Source organism: Triticum aestivum, chromosome 2A (genome assembly GCF_018294505.1).
Source record: "Triticum aestivum cultivar Chinese Spring chromosome 2A, IWGSC CS RefSeq v2.1, whole genome shotgun sequence".
Taxonomy (NCBI): Eukaryota; Viridiplantae; Streptophyta; class Magnoliopsida; order Poales; family Poaceae; genus Triticum; species Triticum aestivum.
The window spans coordinates 683674627-683692301 of NC_057797.1; the positions used below are offsets into that span (position 1 = coordinate 683674627).

General features: G+C 42.4%; 3 protein-coding genes across 4 annotated transcripts in view; 1 reads left to right on the forward strand and 2 right to left on the reverse strand.

The window, feature by feature from the left end:
* The window catches only part of LOC123190222 (probable potassium transporter 15), a 6724-nt gene extending 5174 nt beyond the window's left edge, over window positions 1–1550 (forward strand). For both annotated transcript variants that reach the window (XM_044602826.1, XM_044602827.1), the window contains one exon: window positions 598–1550. In XM_044602826.1, coding sequence (XP_044458761.1) covers window positions 598–1114 — 517 coding nt within the window. In that variant the 3' untranslated portion in view covers window positions 1115–1550. The remainder of the gene's footprint in view (window positions 1–597) is intronic.
* Window positions 1551–4378: 2828 nt separating this feature from the next.
* On the reverse strand, window positions 4379–5254 carry LOC123185927 (uncharacterized). The gene is made up of 2 exons (XM_044597736.1): window positions 4975–5254; window positions 4379–4880 (listed from the first exon to the last, which is right to left on the reverse strand). Exons 1-2 carry the CDS (start codon window positions 5134–5136, stop codon window positions 4620–4622), a joined length of 423 nt encoding a protein of 140 aa, XP_044453671.1. The 5' UTR covers window positions 5137–5254; the 3' UTR covers window positions 4379–4619.
* Window positions 5255–14296: 9042 nt separating this feature from the next.
* Window positions 14297–15120, reverse strand: LOC123185928 (uncharacterized). The gene is made up of 2 exons (XM_044597737.1): window positions 14889–15120; window positions 14297–14769 (listed from the first exon to the last, which is right to left on the reverse strand). Exons 1-2 carry the CDS (start codon window positions 15045–15047, stop codon window positions 14485–14487), a joined length of 444 nt encoding a protein of 147 aa, XP_044453672.1. The 5' UTR covers window positions 15048–15120; the 3' UTR covers window positions 14297–14484.
* Between the last annotated feature and the right edge of the window lie 2555 nt (window positions 15121–17675).

Below are 17675 nucleotides of genomic sequence, written 5' to 3' on the forward strand. Positions count from 1 at the left end.
ATAGGTTTTAGCACTACCAAATGCAGGGTATGAATGCGATTTTCTCCATTCGTGCCATTTTCGCCCATTACTACTGAAAATATCACACAGCCAGTTAGTGGTCCTACTAGCTCGAAATGGTAGGTTCCATATTATGCTCAACTCTCGTACAACCGCAAATAATACAGAAAATGTATAGACCAAAATGAAATAAGAAATGCCAAATCAGAATAGTCTAATAACTGGTCGGTAAGCGCCTGGTTACCAGAGTCTTGCTCCGTTTAAAAAAAATGATTTGCTTTGATCCATGATTATTCCTACACTAATACATTTGTTACCAATGGGTTTGACATTACTTCTTTTGCTTGGGAGAATTACAAATTTCGGTAGAACGCAAAAGTACTGTGATTTTAATGAATTAGTCGTATAGTTTGTTGTGCCACCATATCTTGTATCTTCATGTACATTGATGAGCAATGATTGATTGTTTTTTAATTGTCATGCAAAGTTGGTGTACATACCATTAAGTATAAACTGTTGGTGAGATTCTGAGAGCTTGCTTGAGTCTATGGAATCAACTCTAAAATTTTCTTATGATGCTAACTTGATAATGCACAGATACGGATACAAAGACAAGAAACAGGAGCACCATAACACATTTGAGCGCCTTCTGATAGAAGGCCTTGAAAAGTTCATACAGCGGGAGGCTGTAGAGTTGTCCCTACAGAGTGAAGATGATGTCGACTCCGATGAGGAGCCTTCAACCCCTGGACAGATAATCACTGCGCCAAACGGCAGCCTCTACTCACTCGATGCCCCTCTCCTGGTGGACTTTACACCTTCAGTAGACACGATTCCTGAAACACCCAGTTGCTCAACGCCTCAAGATCCCTCGTTGGATTACACACAGAACCTTGAGCTGGAGCTCGCATTCATCAAGCAGGCGAAGGAATCTGGAGCCGTGTATCTCATCGACAACCCCATTGTCAAAGCCAGGAAGGACTCGTGGTTCTTCAAGAAGTTGATCATAAACTATTTTTTCGCGTTCCTGAGGAACAACTGCCGCAGGGCGATTGTGTCGATGAGCATCCCACACTCGAACCTGCTGCAGGTGCGCTTGACCTCTTATGTCTGAACGCGGAACCTACTGCTTCAGCACAGTTGTTTTGTTCATGGCAATCTACTTATCCAGTAGAGATCACACTAACCATATATAAAGGAACAACAATGGTGATTGTCGGAAGGCAAATGCTTAACTTTCCTGGCTTTATTCAGAAGGTGATGGCTAGGACAGTAGGAGCCCATGTCTCCTGTAAGTTTTGTACCGCGTCGAAACGCAGCCGGCATTGTGGCAGCAGGCAGGCACATCACACGATGATGTATTTAACCTGTATATTTCCCTTGTGCAGCAGATTGCTGTGTGCTCCTTCGGTTCTGTGGGGCCAGTTTTGTTGTTTGCAAAATGCAGAGTGCTAGCTGAGAAGGATCATTAGGTCATATATATTACATATACATATGTACATTTTTACGGCCATCGAGCAGTGCTGTTGCTTTATCCTTACCTTTTCTTATCTGCACTTATTGGGGTTTTTATAGTCTGGCTTCAGTTTCTGTACCCAAATGCAGCCCTGCAAGGACTGAATGAATTTTATTACTTACTCCCTCCGATCCATATTAATTGTCATAGACTTAGCACAATTTTGGTACAATTTTGTACTAAATCTGCGACAATTAATGTGGATCGGGGGGAGTATGTTTTAGTTTTCGTGTTTTAAATTAGTGACGAGTGTGTGAATATGTGTTTTGTCCTTTCCACTGGCGATGGTGTCATCCTTGTGGCGTCTGTAGTTTGTCCTTTCTTCGTGGCACCTTTTTTTAACTTGGAACATTTCATTATTCCATTAATCAGTGTGTTGAGCAGAATCGCTGGCAACAAGAAGGTGGGAGAAGGTAGGGGCAAAGACCTGGCCATTCGGCTGAAGGTGTCATGCTCGCTGCATGTCTCTCTTCCTTGCCCCAATTTCTCAACCGGTGTCCAACATTAACTTTTTCTGGTGTCCAAGCCCAAAATATAGACTACATATAACGAAAACCAAATTTCTACCAGGTGTCACCGCTGGGACAACATAGGTCTGCCCTGGGAAAGTATCTGATGCACCGATGCTTGTGGTGCTACTGCTGCACCGGAAGTCGTAGCGTGTTAATAAATGTTTCAAAAAATCTGCAAAAAATGTAGCACATTGACACAACATTGGTCTATGTTGTTGCAAGAGTTCAAATCAGAATTCAAAGCATTGGAGGAGATACAAAAATGACAATTTTAGCATCAATGTGATAATGGGCCAAATTTAAAGCCCAACTTCTGTTGTGTACTATTCAGTGTGGATTTTGTGATTTTTGTACCTTGAGAAATATTTCAAATTTTGAGTTGAATTTTTGCGACAGCATAGACCAATGTTGTGTGAATGCGCTAAATTCTTTTCAAAAAAAAATCAAGCATTTTTGAACATGCTACGGGCGTCCGGTGCACCGGTAGCACCACAAGCACCGGTGCACCCGATACTTTCCCGGTCCGCCCCAACCCGAGGCAAAGGAGTCATGGGCCTGCGCGGTAGCCATCCCTGAAGCATTTTATTTTTTCGAAGAACCTCTTTGAGAGGGCAAACGGTTCCAGAATTTCCATAAGAAGAATATAATTGGTCCAGTTTATAAGAAAAACCGAACCCAAAAACCTACATAGTTGATTCGGTTTATAAGAAAAATCGAATCCAAAAACCTATCAAAGCTCGGTTAATTGGAGTGAAACCAGGCGAAAATCGCCTACACCTAGCTACAGACACAAAACCAGACAAACTAGGGCGGGAGGGCTGCGACAATTGAACTAACACCACTAAGGAGCACCGTAAACTGCCAATACCTCGCCGCCAGAGAGTGAGAGGACACCATCGAAGGGAAGCGGTCTTGGGCCTCCTTGAACCTTAGAGGACGACAAGCCACCATACTCCGCAGCATCGCTACTCCATCTGTGACCGCACCTGAAGCCACCATCCCGTCTCATAATGCTAACATGGGAACATGCGACAACCATGTGGTCATAATCCCAACGGAGGGAACGACGTCAAAGATGCTGCTATAGTCTGCCCCGGCTAGCCGGGTCAAGCTTTTCACCCGGAGTAATGGACCCCAGATGGTAGAAAAAGTGGGAATGCTTAAGGACGATGCCACCAAAGAGGGAATGGCACGAAGGGCATCGCCGTCATCAGCATCGACAAAGTCGGGCACCTTTGTCTGAAGCCACAAACACCGCGGAAGCCGAACAACTTGAAAAACACTTTCCACTTTCTCAGGTGTTGTAGGACTAGGTGACATATTTGTTTCATGTTCAACCAAATGCTATGGTTAACCCAATGCCATCTCTAAAGTTCCATAGTGCCCATGGGACTACAAACGGCGCCAGATTGAAATCTGAATATCGCTTGCTACAAGCTCCGAAGAAGGCATTAGATTCGATCAGTGACGATGAAAGGTCCATAGGTAAATAGTGGCCTAGTACTGATTTGTGGGTGAGGTTTTCCATAGGGTGTATTTCCAAGATGAGCAAAGGGTTGATGTTTGGATGATGATGATGATGCATATTGGAAGAGTATTAGAAGGGTCGGTGCAAGCTTGGGCGGTTGGACTCCATATAGGCCTCATCTTGGATGAATTTAAGGATGGCAGTCTGCTTCGCCATCTTCGCTGCCTGGGCGACCTCGAATTCCGCCATGGCGTTCTCCATGGCAAAGCCTGCGGTCTCTGCTCCTCCGACTCCGCCGCGTCGTCCGCTTCCAGATCCTCCTCCTCCTCCATGGGTGGGGGTCCTAATCCGCTTCCTTTTGCTGCCACGCTTCCTCCTCCTTTTCCTCTGGCTCTGGCGAATTCGGAGGCAGACCGATAGTGACACGAGCGGCGCGCCTGGCCCGGATATCCTCCTCGAGCTACAATCGACGTGCCGGCATCGACATTGGATAGGTGGTGATCCTCTCCCGGGCCATGGCTAGCGGCTACAGGGCGGATGGAAGTTGCGGCGCGAGTGGGAAGGAATGGGGAGGCTAGGGTTTCACTGCCACTGTTCGGCTTAAATAGATAGACTTGCTCCCTCGGGCGGCATGCCGGAGCGACGCCACGCGGCACCATGAATGCATTCACACCGAGAACTGGAGGAGGCGTCCGTCGGACCGACGCCACGCGGCACCATGAATTCATCCACACCGAGAACTGGAGGAAGCGTTCGTCAGACCGCCGGTCTCTGCGTGTGATGCGTGGGCTCTTGTGATCAGTCCGGCATGACGGGCGCGTTCAGGCATCCTCATATCCGCCCTAGATATGAACTAGGTAAGAGGAGTGCCTATCAATCCAGTTGTTTGGGTCGGATATGGGGTGTTGAGTGACGTTTTTTCTGGCAGCCCGTCTGGACATTTGCGACGGGCATGAGATGTTCAGTTGTAGATGCTCTTAGCACAACTTTTGACCAACGTTGTAGCTCTTATACAAAGCATACATCATTAATTATGAGATCCACAAAACAGACACTCGCATGCACATCATGCATGTTCAATATCCAATCGGCGAACTGAAAAGCTGATACGCAAATGTTGAGCTCATTTGCTCACATCCTCAACCGCGGCGGTGACGTCGTCGGCGACGCCCTGCGCGGCGTCTTTGGTGGCGTCCCACGCCTCCTCCGTCGCCTGCTTGGCCTTCTCGCCGAGGTCCTTGGCTCCCTCCACCGCGCCCTCCACCGCCTCCTGAACCTTGCCCGCCGCGTCGCCCGCCGCCTTCGACACGCTGTCCGCCCCTTCCGAGGCCTTGTCTCCGGCCTCCCCGGCCGCCCCCTTCACGGTCTCGACGGCGTCGTTAGCCTGACGCACGAATGAACCAATGAACAGTCAGCATACGTAACATCGCAAAGAACAAACACCAGAGTGTGGTAGTAATAACATCAAGTGCACGTACGGGAGTCGCCCTAGGAGGGGTTTGCAGGCAGAGGCGGCCGCCGCTGACGGTGTGGGGACGAGCGGCGAGGAAGCACGGCCTGGGAAGAGCCTTGCCGGCGGCGGCGCCGGTGAAGGCGGCGGCGCCCGCGCCTCCTCCGAGCAGCACGGATGAGGAAGCCATCGATCTGGGTCTGGTGGTCGGTGGAGGAGCTGAGATGGATGTATGAGCTACTTTGCACTTGCGGTAGTACGGTGGGAGGACGAGAGGTGCAGTGCCGGTTTTGTAGGCCGGGGGTGGACGGAGGGGGCCACGGGGATCGCTGCGGGCGCATGGCGACACGGGGTGGTCGACAGGGTTGTGTGGTGCGGCGGTGCGTGCGTGACTGTCGACCGTTTGTGTGGCGCGCGCGGTAGCCATGCTCGTGAAGGGTTTGCCGAGAGAAGAAAGAGAAACGAATCTTAATCTGCCCATGCCTGCCGACCTCACGTACCTTTAGGCCTGTTTGGGACGGATCGAAAAAACCAAATCCTGGTGTACACGGTTGAAGTTGAAGGTCACATACATCCGAGCAAGAGATATTAACTTGCCAGAGGTGTCATCACTCATCGCCGGTCTCGGTGTGCTCAACTCGATCGCAGATTGTAGATTTTGAAAGCATAAAACTGCAAATACGAATTAGCAAAACCATTAGTTATCAACGAGGTTTAACGTACGTATACGCACTCAAGCAGTGGCGGAGCTTGGCCTCGAAAGCTGGACAGGCCGACAGTAGAAAATAATTATTGGGATTGTGTTTCATGGCCGAAAACGAAATATGCACTTAAAAAAATAGCATGGGCTGGGCGGGGCACGACCCTTTCAGCCTTGCCTTAGCCAACTTACTCATCAGTGTTTTTTTTTTCAAGTTTTGGTCAAATTTGAGATGAAAATTCAAAGTTAACAGTCAAATGAAAATGTTCTAGTAAACCAAGATATTTCCAGTTAGTATTCTGGAAAAGTTTTAGCTACATTCTTTCCTTGGCCATTGAGGAGTTTGGACTATGCTTATCAAATTTCTACCAAATTTGAGGTGCAAATTCAATGTTTACTGGAAAAAGGATTTTTTTTAGTAAATCAATCGAAGGTCCTTAGTATTCTTGAAGAATCTAAGCTCATCTATCCAGATATTTAGGGCTTTCAAATGTTTTTTTATTTTTATTTTGTCGTATTTGAAGTGAAAATTAAAAGTTCTAAGAGAGACAAAAAAATATCTAGTCAGAGTCGTTGTCTTTACTCTTTAGACACTTACAAGCGGGACTCATGCACACGATTTAGTGTCAAGCGGCATTACGACTATGTTTTTCTAGTGGTTACTCCTAGAATTAGTTATGTGTTAAAATCCCATAGAGTTCTAATTATGTGGTATGTTTGAAAAAACGAGTTATAAGTTTAATATTTCTTCCATTATCTGAACTATTTGTTGCATAATGACTCTTCACATCATATTTGGTTTTTGATGTTTTACCCAATTGTTTCAATTTTGCAACATATATTACTAGAAATTAGACCAATATCATTGTTGTAGATTCTTACCCTTCTCATAATTGCTCTAACTAGTAAGATATAGAGTGTGACATGAATATCTCTATCCAGGAGTGTGTCGAGAACCGCTAGTTGTTTCACACTCTCTGGGCTCCAACAGTTGGTTACCGTTCTAGTGTAGGGAGAGCTTGGATGCACGCGGACCTAGCGACTCTCCCTGGTCTTTTACCGGACGGAGATGGATCGGGGCCGGAGGTATTGAGGCCTTTCTTGGCCAATGTTTTGCAACGAGATGGCTTTTGTTGTCTTCCATGAGCCAATCCTAAGCATCGAGGGGGTGATGTCTGTCCTATTCCCAATTGGAAAGTATCTTATGTCTTATTTTACCTTTAGCTTCCTTCGTGATGGAAGAAGACATCTTGTGGGCTGTAACGATGTTGTATGTAAATTCTCTTGGTTTTCCTCGTGTGTAGTAAGTATGCTTCATCTATATTTTAATGGAAATACATGAAAAAAAATTGCACATGAAAATTCAGAAATGTGCAATTCTTAAAGCCAATTATATCAATGTTTAGCCAGCAAAAAGTTGTAAATCAACGAATTGACATAGAGTCCAATACTCTAGGTGAAGGGATAAAAACCATAGTGCTAAACTTCAGATGTGATGCAAAGCATAACGAAATTTATACGTACATATTATTTGCCGAATACAACCATACAACAAGAGGCAAAGCAGCGCCGTCTTTCTCTTAGTTATTAAATCTACTTTGGTTATTTTGAACTAAGATTAATGTGGCAATAAATGTCTGAGATAGACGTGTTCGTTCCTATACTTAACAATGAACAACATTGTGATTCACACTAGATTTAGTAAATCAATCAATGATCATTAGTATTCTTGAAAAAACTAAGCTCATTTGTCAAGATATTTAAGGCTTTAGAACGTTTTTGAAAATTTTGGCCATATTTGAAGTGAATATTTTTAGAGAGACAAAAAATATAGTTGAGTTGTTATCTTTTGACACTTACATGTGGGGCTCATGCACTAGATTTTGTGTGAACCAGCTAGACCTGACGACTCTGTTTTCCTAGTGATTACTCCTAGAACTGGTTATGTGTTAAAATCCTCTAGAGTACTAGATATGTAGTATGTTTGGAAAAAAGAATTATAAGTTTAATATTTCCTCCATTATATGAACTACTCGTTGCATAATGACTCTTTACATCATAGTTGTTTCTTGTGTTTTAATTTTGCAACATATATTATAGAAATTAGACCAATATCATTGTTGCAGATTCTTACCCTTCTCATAATTGCTCTAACTAGTCATGCACAGAGTGAGTACCTCGGAAGTGTGTCAAGAACCACTAGTTGTTTCACACTCTCTGGGCTCCAACAACTGGTTGCAACTCTAGTGTAGGGAGAGAGCTTGGATGCACGTGGACCTAGAGGCTCTCCCTGGTCGGTTAATGGAGGGAGACATATCGAGGGCAGATGCATTGAGGCCTTTCTTGGATAATGTTTTACAACGACAGTGCTTTTGTCGCTCTCTCGGGAGCCAATCCAAATCATCAAGGGGGTCATGTATGTCCTATTCCAAATTGGAAATTATCCGACATCTTATTACCTTTAGCCCTAACATCTAGTGTCCCCTAACGATGTTGTACGTAAATTCTCATGGTTTTCCTCATGTGTAGTTAGTATGGTTCATCCATGTTTTAATTGAAATACGTGAAAAAATTCACACACAAAGACAAAAATGTTCAATTATTAAGGCCAATTATATCAATGTTTGGCCAACAAAAAGTTGTGCACTAATAGAATCAACAAATTGACATATAGCTCAATACTCTAGGTAAAGGGCTAAAAACATAGTGCTAAAAATCAGATGTGATACAACACATCTAAAGAAAATTCATACATATCATTTGATGAATACAAACATACAACAAGAGGCAAAACAATGTCATCTTTCTATTAGTTCTTAAATCTATTTTGGTTTTTAAGCTAATATTAATGTGTCATCAAATGTTCAACATGGACACATTAGTTCCTATATACTTAAAAGTGAAAAATACTATGACTCGACTAGATTTATTAAATCTATCAAGGGTCCTTACTATTCTTGAAGAATATAAGCTCAAATTGCTATATATTTAAGGATTTAGTATGTTTTTGAAATATTTGGCCATATTTAAAGTGAAAATTAAAAAAATTTAGAGAGACAAAAAAACTATTCGAGTCATTGTCTTCAGACTATTACATGCGGGACTCATGCACTAGATTTTGTGGCAACGGGCTAAACCTTACGACTAAGTTTTTCTAGTGATTACTCCTAGAATTAGTTATGTGTTAAAATCCCCTAAAGTTCTAGTTATGTAGTATGTTTAAAAAAATGAGTCATAAGTTTAGTACTTCCTCCATTTTATGAACTATTTGTTGCAATGCCTCTCTACATCATATTTGGCTCTTGATGTTTCACCACATTGTTTTAGTTTTGCAACATATATTATTATAAATTAGACCCAATATCATTGTTGTCGATTCTTACTCTTCTCATAATTGTTCTACCTATTCACGCATGGATTCAGACATGAATATCTCTACCCGGGAGTATGTTGAGAAACGATAGCTGTTTCAGACTCTCTGGGCTCCAATAGTTGGTTACGGTTCTGATGTAGGGAGAGAGCTTGAATGCATGTGGACCTATTGTCTCCCCCTGACCGGTCAATGGAGGGATATGGATCGGGGCTAGAGGCATTGGGGCCTTTCTTGGCCAACGATTTACAACGACATGGCTTTAGTCGCTCTCTCACGAGTCAATCCAAATCATTGAGGCAGTGATGTCTATCCTACTCCAAATGGTAAAGTATCCCACCTCTTATTTTACTTAGCTTCCGCCTTTATGGAAGGAGACACATCTAGTGGGACCTAACGATGTTGACACAAATTATCATGGTTTTCCCCATGTGTAGTCGGTATGGTTCATCCATATTATATTTGAAATATGTGAAAAAATTCACCCACAAAAAGCCAGAGAATGTGCAATTCTTAAGACCAATTATATAAATGTTTGGCCAACACAAAGGTTTACACTAATAGAATCAATGAATTGAGACATAACTTAATACTCTAGGTGAAAGGCTAAAAATCAGATGTGATGCAAAGCTTCTATAATAATTTATACATATCATTTGTCGAATACAACTATACCACAAGAGGCAAATCAGCATCATCTTTCTCTTAGTTATTAAATCTATTTTGGGTTTCTAAGCTAAGATTAATGTGGCATTAAATATTCAAGATGGAAGCCTTGGTCCCTATATAATTAACAGTGAGCAACAATGTGATGCAGAAGGCATGTAATACAAGGTTGTAATGCAAAAATAGAGTTACACAAGGAGCTGCAGAGGCCATTGGACAATGGTGTAGCATAAATACAAATAATCACAAACCTTACTTTATAGTTTATAGAGCTTACACAATATATAGGATCAGTAGCAAATATGTAGAGATGACAAAATGAACTACAATATTGAGCACACACTTTTGAACAATTCACAGGGTCTTGATCAATTATATAATAATAGATTCCTACTTATTTATTTCAATAGTTTTTACTTTATTACAATAACTTGGACCTTTAATTTACAATCTCAACTGATTTTTTCCATCATAATTAGCATAAGTAACTACATAATGCAACATCAATATTATGGTAAATGCTTAGCCTTACATAATTTTCTATTGATAGAAATAAATATTTGATAAAAAATATTGCAGGGGAATTGTGCGTTCTCCTTATTATTTAGTTTGGGATATTTCCCCTTTCAAAACATGCACTTAATATCTTAAACCTAATTCCTTCTAGGGATAAGCACAACTAAAAAGACAACATCATAATTCTTCGCAAATTAATTTTGCCATATCGATGTATCATTTTGTATTTATATGTGTTCATTTTCTTGTATATCCATCAATATAGAGGAACACTAGAGCGCATTTAGAAATATCAATCTAAATAGAGATTGAATGCTTGTTTATCTCAAGTATAGATAAAGTCTAAAGCTCCGGAGTAGATTAAATTTCCATAGGTTGGTTGCATTTGGATAATATAAATTGTTAATTTATTGGGTTCTTTTATAAATAAATGACCACCATTCTTCCGGGGATATACAACTAGCTTACAACACATCCATGCTCCAAGATTGGACTTTGAACACGATAATTAAAAACGGCGCCCAGGCTTATCTCCGCCCGATGAACAATAAAGTGTAAAAAATAGTAAAAAAATCAAAACATATGAATTTTTTAGGCATCCAAGATGTTCATGTGTTCTAGGAGCATACAAAATTTTGTGGTGTTTGAACATTTGAGGGCCCTGTACGAAAAAAACAAAAATTGGCGACGAACAATGTTCTTTTAGAAGTTTCTCAAACACCTGAAATAGATCCTCAGATGACCAAACACCACAACAATTTGCATGCACCTTGCGCATATGAGCATCTGAGATGCCTAAAAATTCCATGTTTTTTTTTACCTTTTTACTATTTTTCAAAATTTCTTGTTCACGCGCAGGTGTAGATGCACGTCAGTGCAGAATTGTCGATCTCTTTTGAACTACACTTTTTTTATAACATAACATGTGAATGTTGAACACAATGTATGATCATAGTATGCGATTTTTGGATTTTCTTGATTTCATCAATAATATGTATAAAATTCCCGGCTCAACTTTAAAATAGTAGTGACTAACATCACCTTTACCCATTGTGAGTGGTATCGCTAGATAATCTTTGTGCATAGTGAACGCGATTGTTAGTCCTCGAAGCGCAAGAAAACCAAGGTATCAATCCACATAGTCTTGGTTTGTAGCCAATGATTAGTACCTACAGACAATTAAAACACTTCACTTTATCCCCACCACTTCTAGTAATTTGTGTCAACCTCACTAGCTTTGCTAATTACGAGTATTAATGTATTTTGCGGTTGTAAGTACTTATTGTAATCAAGTGTAAATAAACATACAGAATATAAAATAACAAAAAAAGTTAGTTATCAAGGTCTTTATTATGAGTATTAAATATCAGGATCCATAATTTCACTAGTGGGATCTCTCCAGATAATATAGATGTGGTGAAAAAATTATAGTTGTTTATCAATTATATTGCAGTGTTCATGATATGATCATATATGTCATGATTGCATAAATATTACGTCCATGTATCCATAGACAGTTATCTAACTACATCTATTGCTAATACGTCATCCTAGACTGCTATCTGACATGCATCTCTAGGCATTAAGTAGAAATGACATATTGCATTCAGCAAAGTGACATAATTTCATTATTATATTCTCTTTACCTTCAGTTCATCACTGAGAAAACTAGTGAACTATATTAATATCTTTGTGGCAATAGCACAATACAAGTATTTTTTTCCCTTTCTGTCACTGGATAGATTACTTGCAAGATTAAACCCAACTAGCATACACAACTTTTCCTTGGATATCATTCATCCAAACATGGCCTATGAAAGACTTTGATCTGAGAACTTATATGTCTATAAATCATGCAACAAAGAACTCAAAACAATCCAAAAGAAATCCATACATAGTATGATCATAGAGTGACAAGCCCACGAGATCTTTATATTTAGAAGCAAGGGAGAGAGGATGCCATCTAGTCACTATTATTGGCCCATAATCCAAGGACTACACACACATGGACATGGTGGCGGAAATAAGGATGAAGATAGCCAAGACGATGAATTCTCCCTCCAACAGTGTCCCAGAAAAGGTCTCCAAATTGGATTTGTCACATCCCAAGTTTTTCCCAAACTTGGAATGTTAATAAATAAATTTGAGGGAATTAAAAAAATCAAAATTGATTGCGATTGCTTGATATTAGCTACTTTTGACTAGGAGGTGCTTGAATTGATTGAAAATGTGGCTCAAATAGAAATTTGGAGTTATTAAGAACCCTAAATTGTCATTTAGGGAATATTTATAAGACAAAAAATGTTGAAATGTTGGGTTGGAAAATAAATTCCATTAATCCCTAATAATGTTGAAATGCTAAAGTTAAAAGTGGGAATTAAATTGAACCCTAAAATATTTAGGTAACAACTTAATATCCCCACATAGGGTGGCAATTCCAATGTTTTAATTTGGCTGGAAAAAATTAAGTCCCAAATAACTTTTTGTGCCTCTATTATTTTCTGCCAAAATAATTTAAGTGAATTTGATTTTTGAATGAATTCAAAACATCACTAAGAAGTTATTTCAAGAAGGGCTACACATTTTATTTGGGTAGAAATTGATTTCCATAAGTCCTAAATATTGGTTTGACTCTCTATTAGTTTTCCAAATTGGATTTAGAGCTAGTTTGGGTTTAAACCAAATTCAAAATTCAAAGGGAAATTTGAAAACAGCAAAAAGGGAAGAGAATGAAATAAAAATAAAAAATTCTAGCCTACCTAACATAATAGCAGACCGGCAACAAGCCCAACCTAGCAAGCCAGCTCAGCCCAGAAGCGCGCGCTGCCCAGCAACTTAAGTCGTTGAAGTGGTAAGCATCATTTTAACATCACCGCGCGATCTTCATCCGACGAACATTAGTGGAACCGCAGCTCTCTCTCTCTCTCTCTCTCACTCACTCACTCACTCTCACACACACACAGCCACGTGGGCCCCACACATCATAACGCAGGTGTCGTCAACCTCCCGCCTGCACGACATGCGCCCACAACCCGTGCATGTCCATGTCCATGAGCTCCACTTCTTGCACCTCCACTACGCGCCCAAGCCTGAACATGCCCAAGAACTAGCCCCTACTTCCCTGTGTCTTTTGCCCCACTTCACCCCGGATATTGCAGTGAGGCTACTCCACTACGACCCCATCCCCTCTGTCTCTGCCAGAGCCACCACCTACCAAATTCTGGTGAGTCCAAGCCACCCAGGCCACGCCGTCGCCACCATCAATGTGGAGTAGGATAGCACCAACTATCTAAACCACATGGAAATCTCCATGGAGCACCCAAGTGATTGCATCACTCTAAATCTACTCTTACTTTACTTCTGTGAAATCTTTACTTTCCACTACCTATACTCCTCTCTAACTCTACTCTTTACTTTCCCCTACCTATACTCCCGTAGACTTGTATGTGTAGGGTGCTCCATATTCTACCATAGAAAAGCTTAAAATTGCCAGGAGATTCCCCCTTTAGACATACACAATTGATCCTAAAACACCCAAATCTCCACGCCCGCAAGAACTCGCCGAGTCCCTCCCTCGACATTGTAGTTCTCTGTTCTCCACAAGGAAATAGTAAGGTGGGAAGTAGGGCTCTTACACACATTAGGAGCCTGAACCTGAATATATCGTGTGCCCTAGCGTTCTGTGCCTAAGTCCCCTAGTTTCCTAGTTTCCTCACGTGACGTTTCATCGAGTACAAATTTCACGTACTCCCCTCTACCGCTGTTAGGATCGACGTAAAATCTTTCAACAATACATATATGCATTCTTACAAGGTAAAATGAAGTGTAACAGGTGCATTTCGCGGGCGAGCCTTCCCGGTCCCACACCCGAACCGTCAACCACTGACTCACCTTCTCCTGAGACGTTGCGGCAAGGCATGCCATCTCCGTCTACGGCTCGTTCCCGGCCAAGGCCTTGCCCGCGCCCCCGGGCTTCGCTCCACTCGCCCCGGCTCCGTCGTCTTTTGCCTTGGTGCTACACCTCGTCTCCTCCTTCCTTCTTCCACGAATCGACCGACTCGAATTCGAAATTCAAGCAACTCACGCATAGCTATTATGTAAACCTTTTAGCATCATTTTCTTTATTGCGTTTGACATTAACAGGGCGGTAATCCTGTATGTCAGAAAATAAATGCAGCTATTTTATCTCTTCTTGTACCAAAGTACGTATATGCATTCTTACAACCCTTCTTACAATGGAAAATGAATTGAGAGATACATATCGGACTAGTCAACGCATTGTTAGCTTAGTTAGCTTCCTTTTTGGCCGCGTCCGCGACCTTGTCCGTGATGCCCTGTGCGGCGTCCTTGGCGCCGTCCCACGCCTCCTCCGTCGCCTTCTTCGCCTGCTCGCCGAAGTCCTTGGCCTTCTCGTCCACCTCGCTCGCGCCTTTGCCGGCTTCCTCCGCGGCCTTCTCGGTGTTGCCCGAGACGGCCTCAGCCGCCTCCGCCACGCCCTTCTTCAACTCGTCGGCCACCCCCTTCACGCCGTCGATGGCCTTGTCGGTAGCATCCGCAGCGTCGTTGTACGCCTGTCCCATGCACCCATATATCTCGGTCAGCATATCTCAGAGGACGACTAACCAGCAGCGTACGTAAAAATAATCGGCATGAGGCCATGATCGAACGGTACTGCTCGCGGCACACGTACCGGAGTCGCCCTTGGAGCGTTCTGCAGGCAGAGGCGGCCGCCGCTCACGGTGCGCGGGCGAGCGGCGAGGAAGCAAGGCCGGGGAAGGGCCTTGCCTGCCGGGGTGCCGGTGAGCGCGGCCGTGGCCGAGGCTCCGAGAAGCACGGAAGAAGAAGCCATTGGTCGATAGAAAAACTGCTGATGGATGGGTGGGTAGGGTAGGGTAGGTTGTGTGAGCTTCACTTGCAATGCAATGGGAGGACGAGAGGTGCATCGTCGTTTTTATAGGCCGGACGCGGAGGGGCGAAGGGTGAGCTGGGGGGTGACACGTCGGGGGCCGATCGCTCCGGCGCATGGCGACAATCGACGGTCGACAAGGTTCTGTGGTGGAGCAGTGCGCGGAGAGTTGTCGACAAGGTTTATGTGGTAATGTACGGTCGAATTTCCTATACCAATAAAAGAAAAGAAATGGGTAGCTGCTTACCCCACCAGCGTCTCGTACGAAGGCACGTATACCTACATGACCTGTTTGGAGCGGATCGAAGAAACAAATCCTACTGTCCACGTTTGAAGGTTACGTACAACCAAGGTTTTGTCAGGAGCTCTTTTAAGATGCTTCAACTTATGATAGCAGAAGATATTTGATACCGTCCGTCGATTAATCAAGGGTAAGTTTAGCCATATTTATATCCCATCTGTAGAAAGTATTAATTGGAAAGTGATTGAATGAACAATAATGACATCACCGATACATGGTCGGGAGCATGGTTAATAGCTATATAATGTTGCCATGTCATTTATATTTAAGTTTATAGTCAGCAAATATAATAATTAGATATAGATATGTACTCCCTTCATCTGAAAATATTTGTCGGAAAATGAATGTATTTAGACGTATTTTAGTTCTACATACATCCATTTTTATCCGTTTCTCCGACAAGTATTCCTAGAAGGAGGGAGTATTACTTTGTTGATACATGAGTCACCTCACTCTCTCACAAAGCCACTAGGGCACATGCTGCAACTGGTTATTAATCTATAGCCTGCTTCTATTCTCTTTTATCTTCTCTCTCTTTCAACTCATTAAAAATATTATATTGAAAGTCTTACATCTCGCTTACATCACTTATTATATTTGCTCTCAAGGAGAGCCTTCAAAAGATGTCAGCTGCTATGATGGATGAGAAGGGGCCTCCCCCAATGCATCGTTTTTTAGCATGTTATATCATAGAAAATATAAAAGTTTAAGAGACAACTAGCCGGTCAATTTAGGGGTTGTATTTGGGTCTCATGCATATGATACTAGTGTATGATACTACCTCCCTAATGCATAGTATCATATATTAGTATCACGTGGTACTTTATTTATTACCATGCATGACACATAGTAGTATAGGATTTATTATGATACAGTATCTTTATATGATACTGAACCCTCTTTTTTTTGTTTAATTCTATGACACCTCATCAAAATTATCTAGTTGGCATGCATGATACCAGCTATGATATTACATGTGATTGAGTTAGTAAATTTATTTGCCCATGGCTACATGCAAGGGTTGTATGTTAGCTACTAGGGCCATCCCTCTAAGCTACTACATCCCTATCTTTTCATTAAATACTAAGGCACATCAGCAAAATACCTATAAAACATTCCTAAGAAATCTGCATTGGGAGAGTTATGTTCTAAACCGACGTCACTATTAGGATTCGACATGGCCAACCATCACAACCCTTCACTAATGACGGTTCCATGTTCCAAATGAATATTTGTTTAATTATAGCATGCTAATGCATCAACAGTCACAAACTAATTTATTCCTAATAGAGTGAACCCTCACTTTATCTGATAAGATGAACACTATGGAAGAGGTTGCTCCCGAGCTCTCCAATCAAAAAGGGAAGAATAAGGATGAACCCTCACCTCCTTGCCTCTGGCTTGTTAATCCAACGAGAGATATATAAGTTGCATATTTTTTTCTACCATGCACGCCTCTAAGCTTTCTACCCCATCAATCTCACAATCAACATGGGCTAAACCACCTGCCTACACTACTCGTGTTTGGTTAGCACTGCCACGCACAACCCCACCCCACCCGAGTTGTCGCATATTTCATGTTGTTGATGTCCCCAACCATCCCTCTAAAATCTACAAACCCTCTCACCATCTTCGGTGCAACTCCCTTTCCACCTCCGAGTGCGCGCCGCACCCCTCACATGTATTGTCAACCTATTGCCCCGCCTTCGCCAAGGATGTCGGGTTGTCCCCGTATTCGAGACTATCTTGGATCAGCCTTGCCAGGGACGCTGCAGCCAGCCATGTCGTCCATGTATCGACCTTGATGCAGCACCTCTCTTTCTTCTTCCTTCTTCGACGAAATCAGCTGGTGCAAATTGGGAATTCATACATCTCACGCAAACAACAAAAATAAATGGAAAAGTGTGAAAATGTAATTGCACCAAAAATATGCATTTGTAATGAATATAAAACAACATAAAAACAAGTGATACGAGAAAGTGACTGAAACTTTCCATAAAGGGACTGAAACACCATAAATGGAAAAAGGGTGAAATTGTAATTACACCCACGTCGATCGCGATAGCTCCCGAAGCAGAGGAAAATACGGATGCACTTAAGAGAATTGGTGGCGGCTGACTTTGCTCGCCTGGCTGCAAGCCAGACTATGTGTTCCCTCCCTCTTTGAAGGCAAAAAGATGGGGGATCCCTGGATTTGTTGTTTCTAGTGTGTATGAAGTAATTTAGGGATTTAATTGGCAGTCCTATGGTGGCAAAGACCACGCCATGGA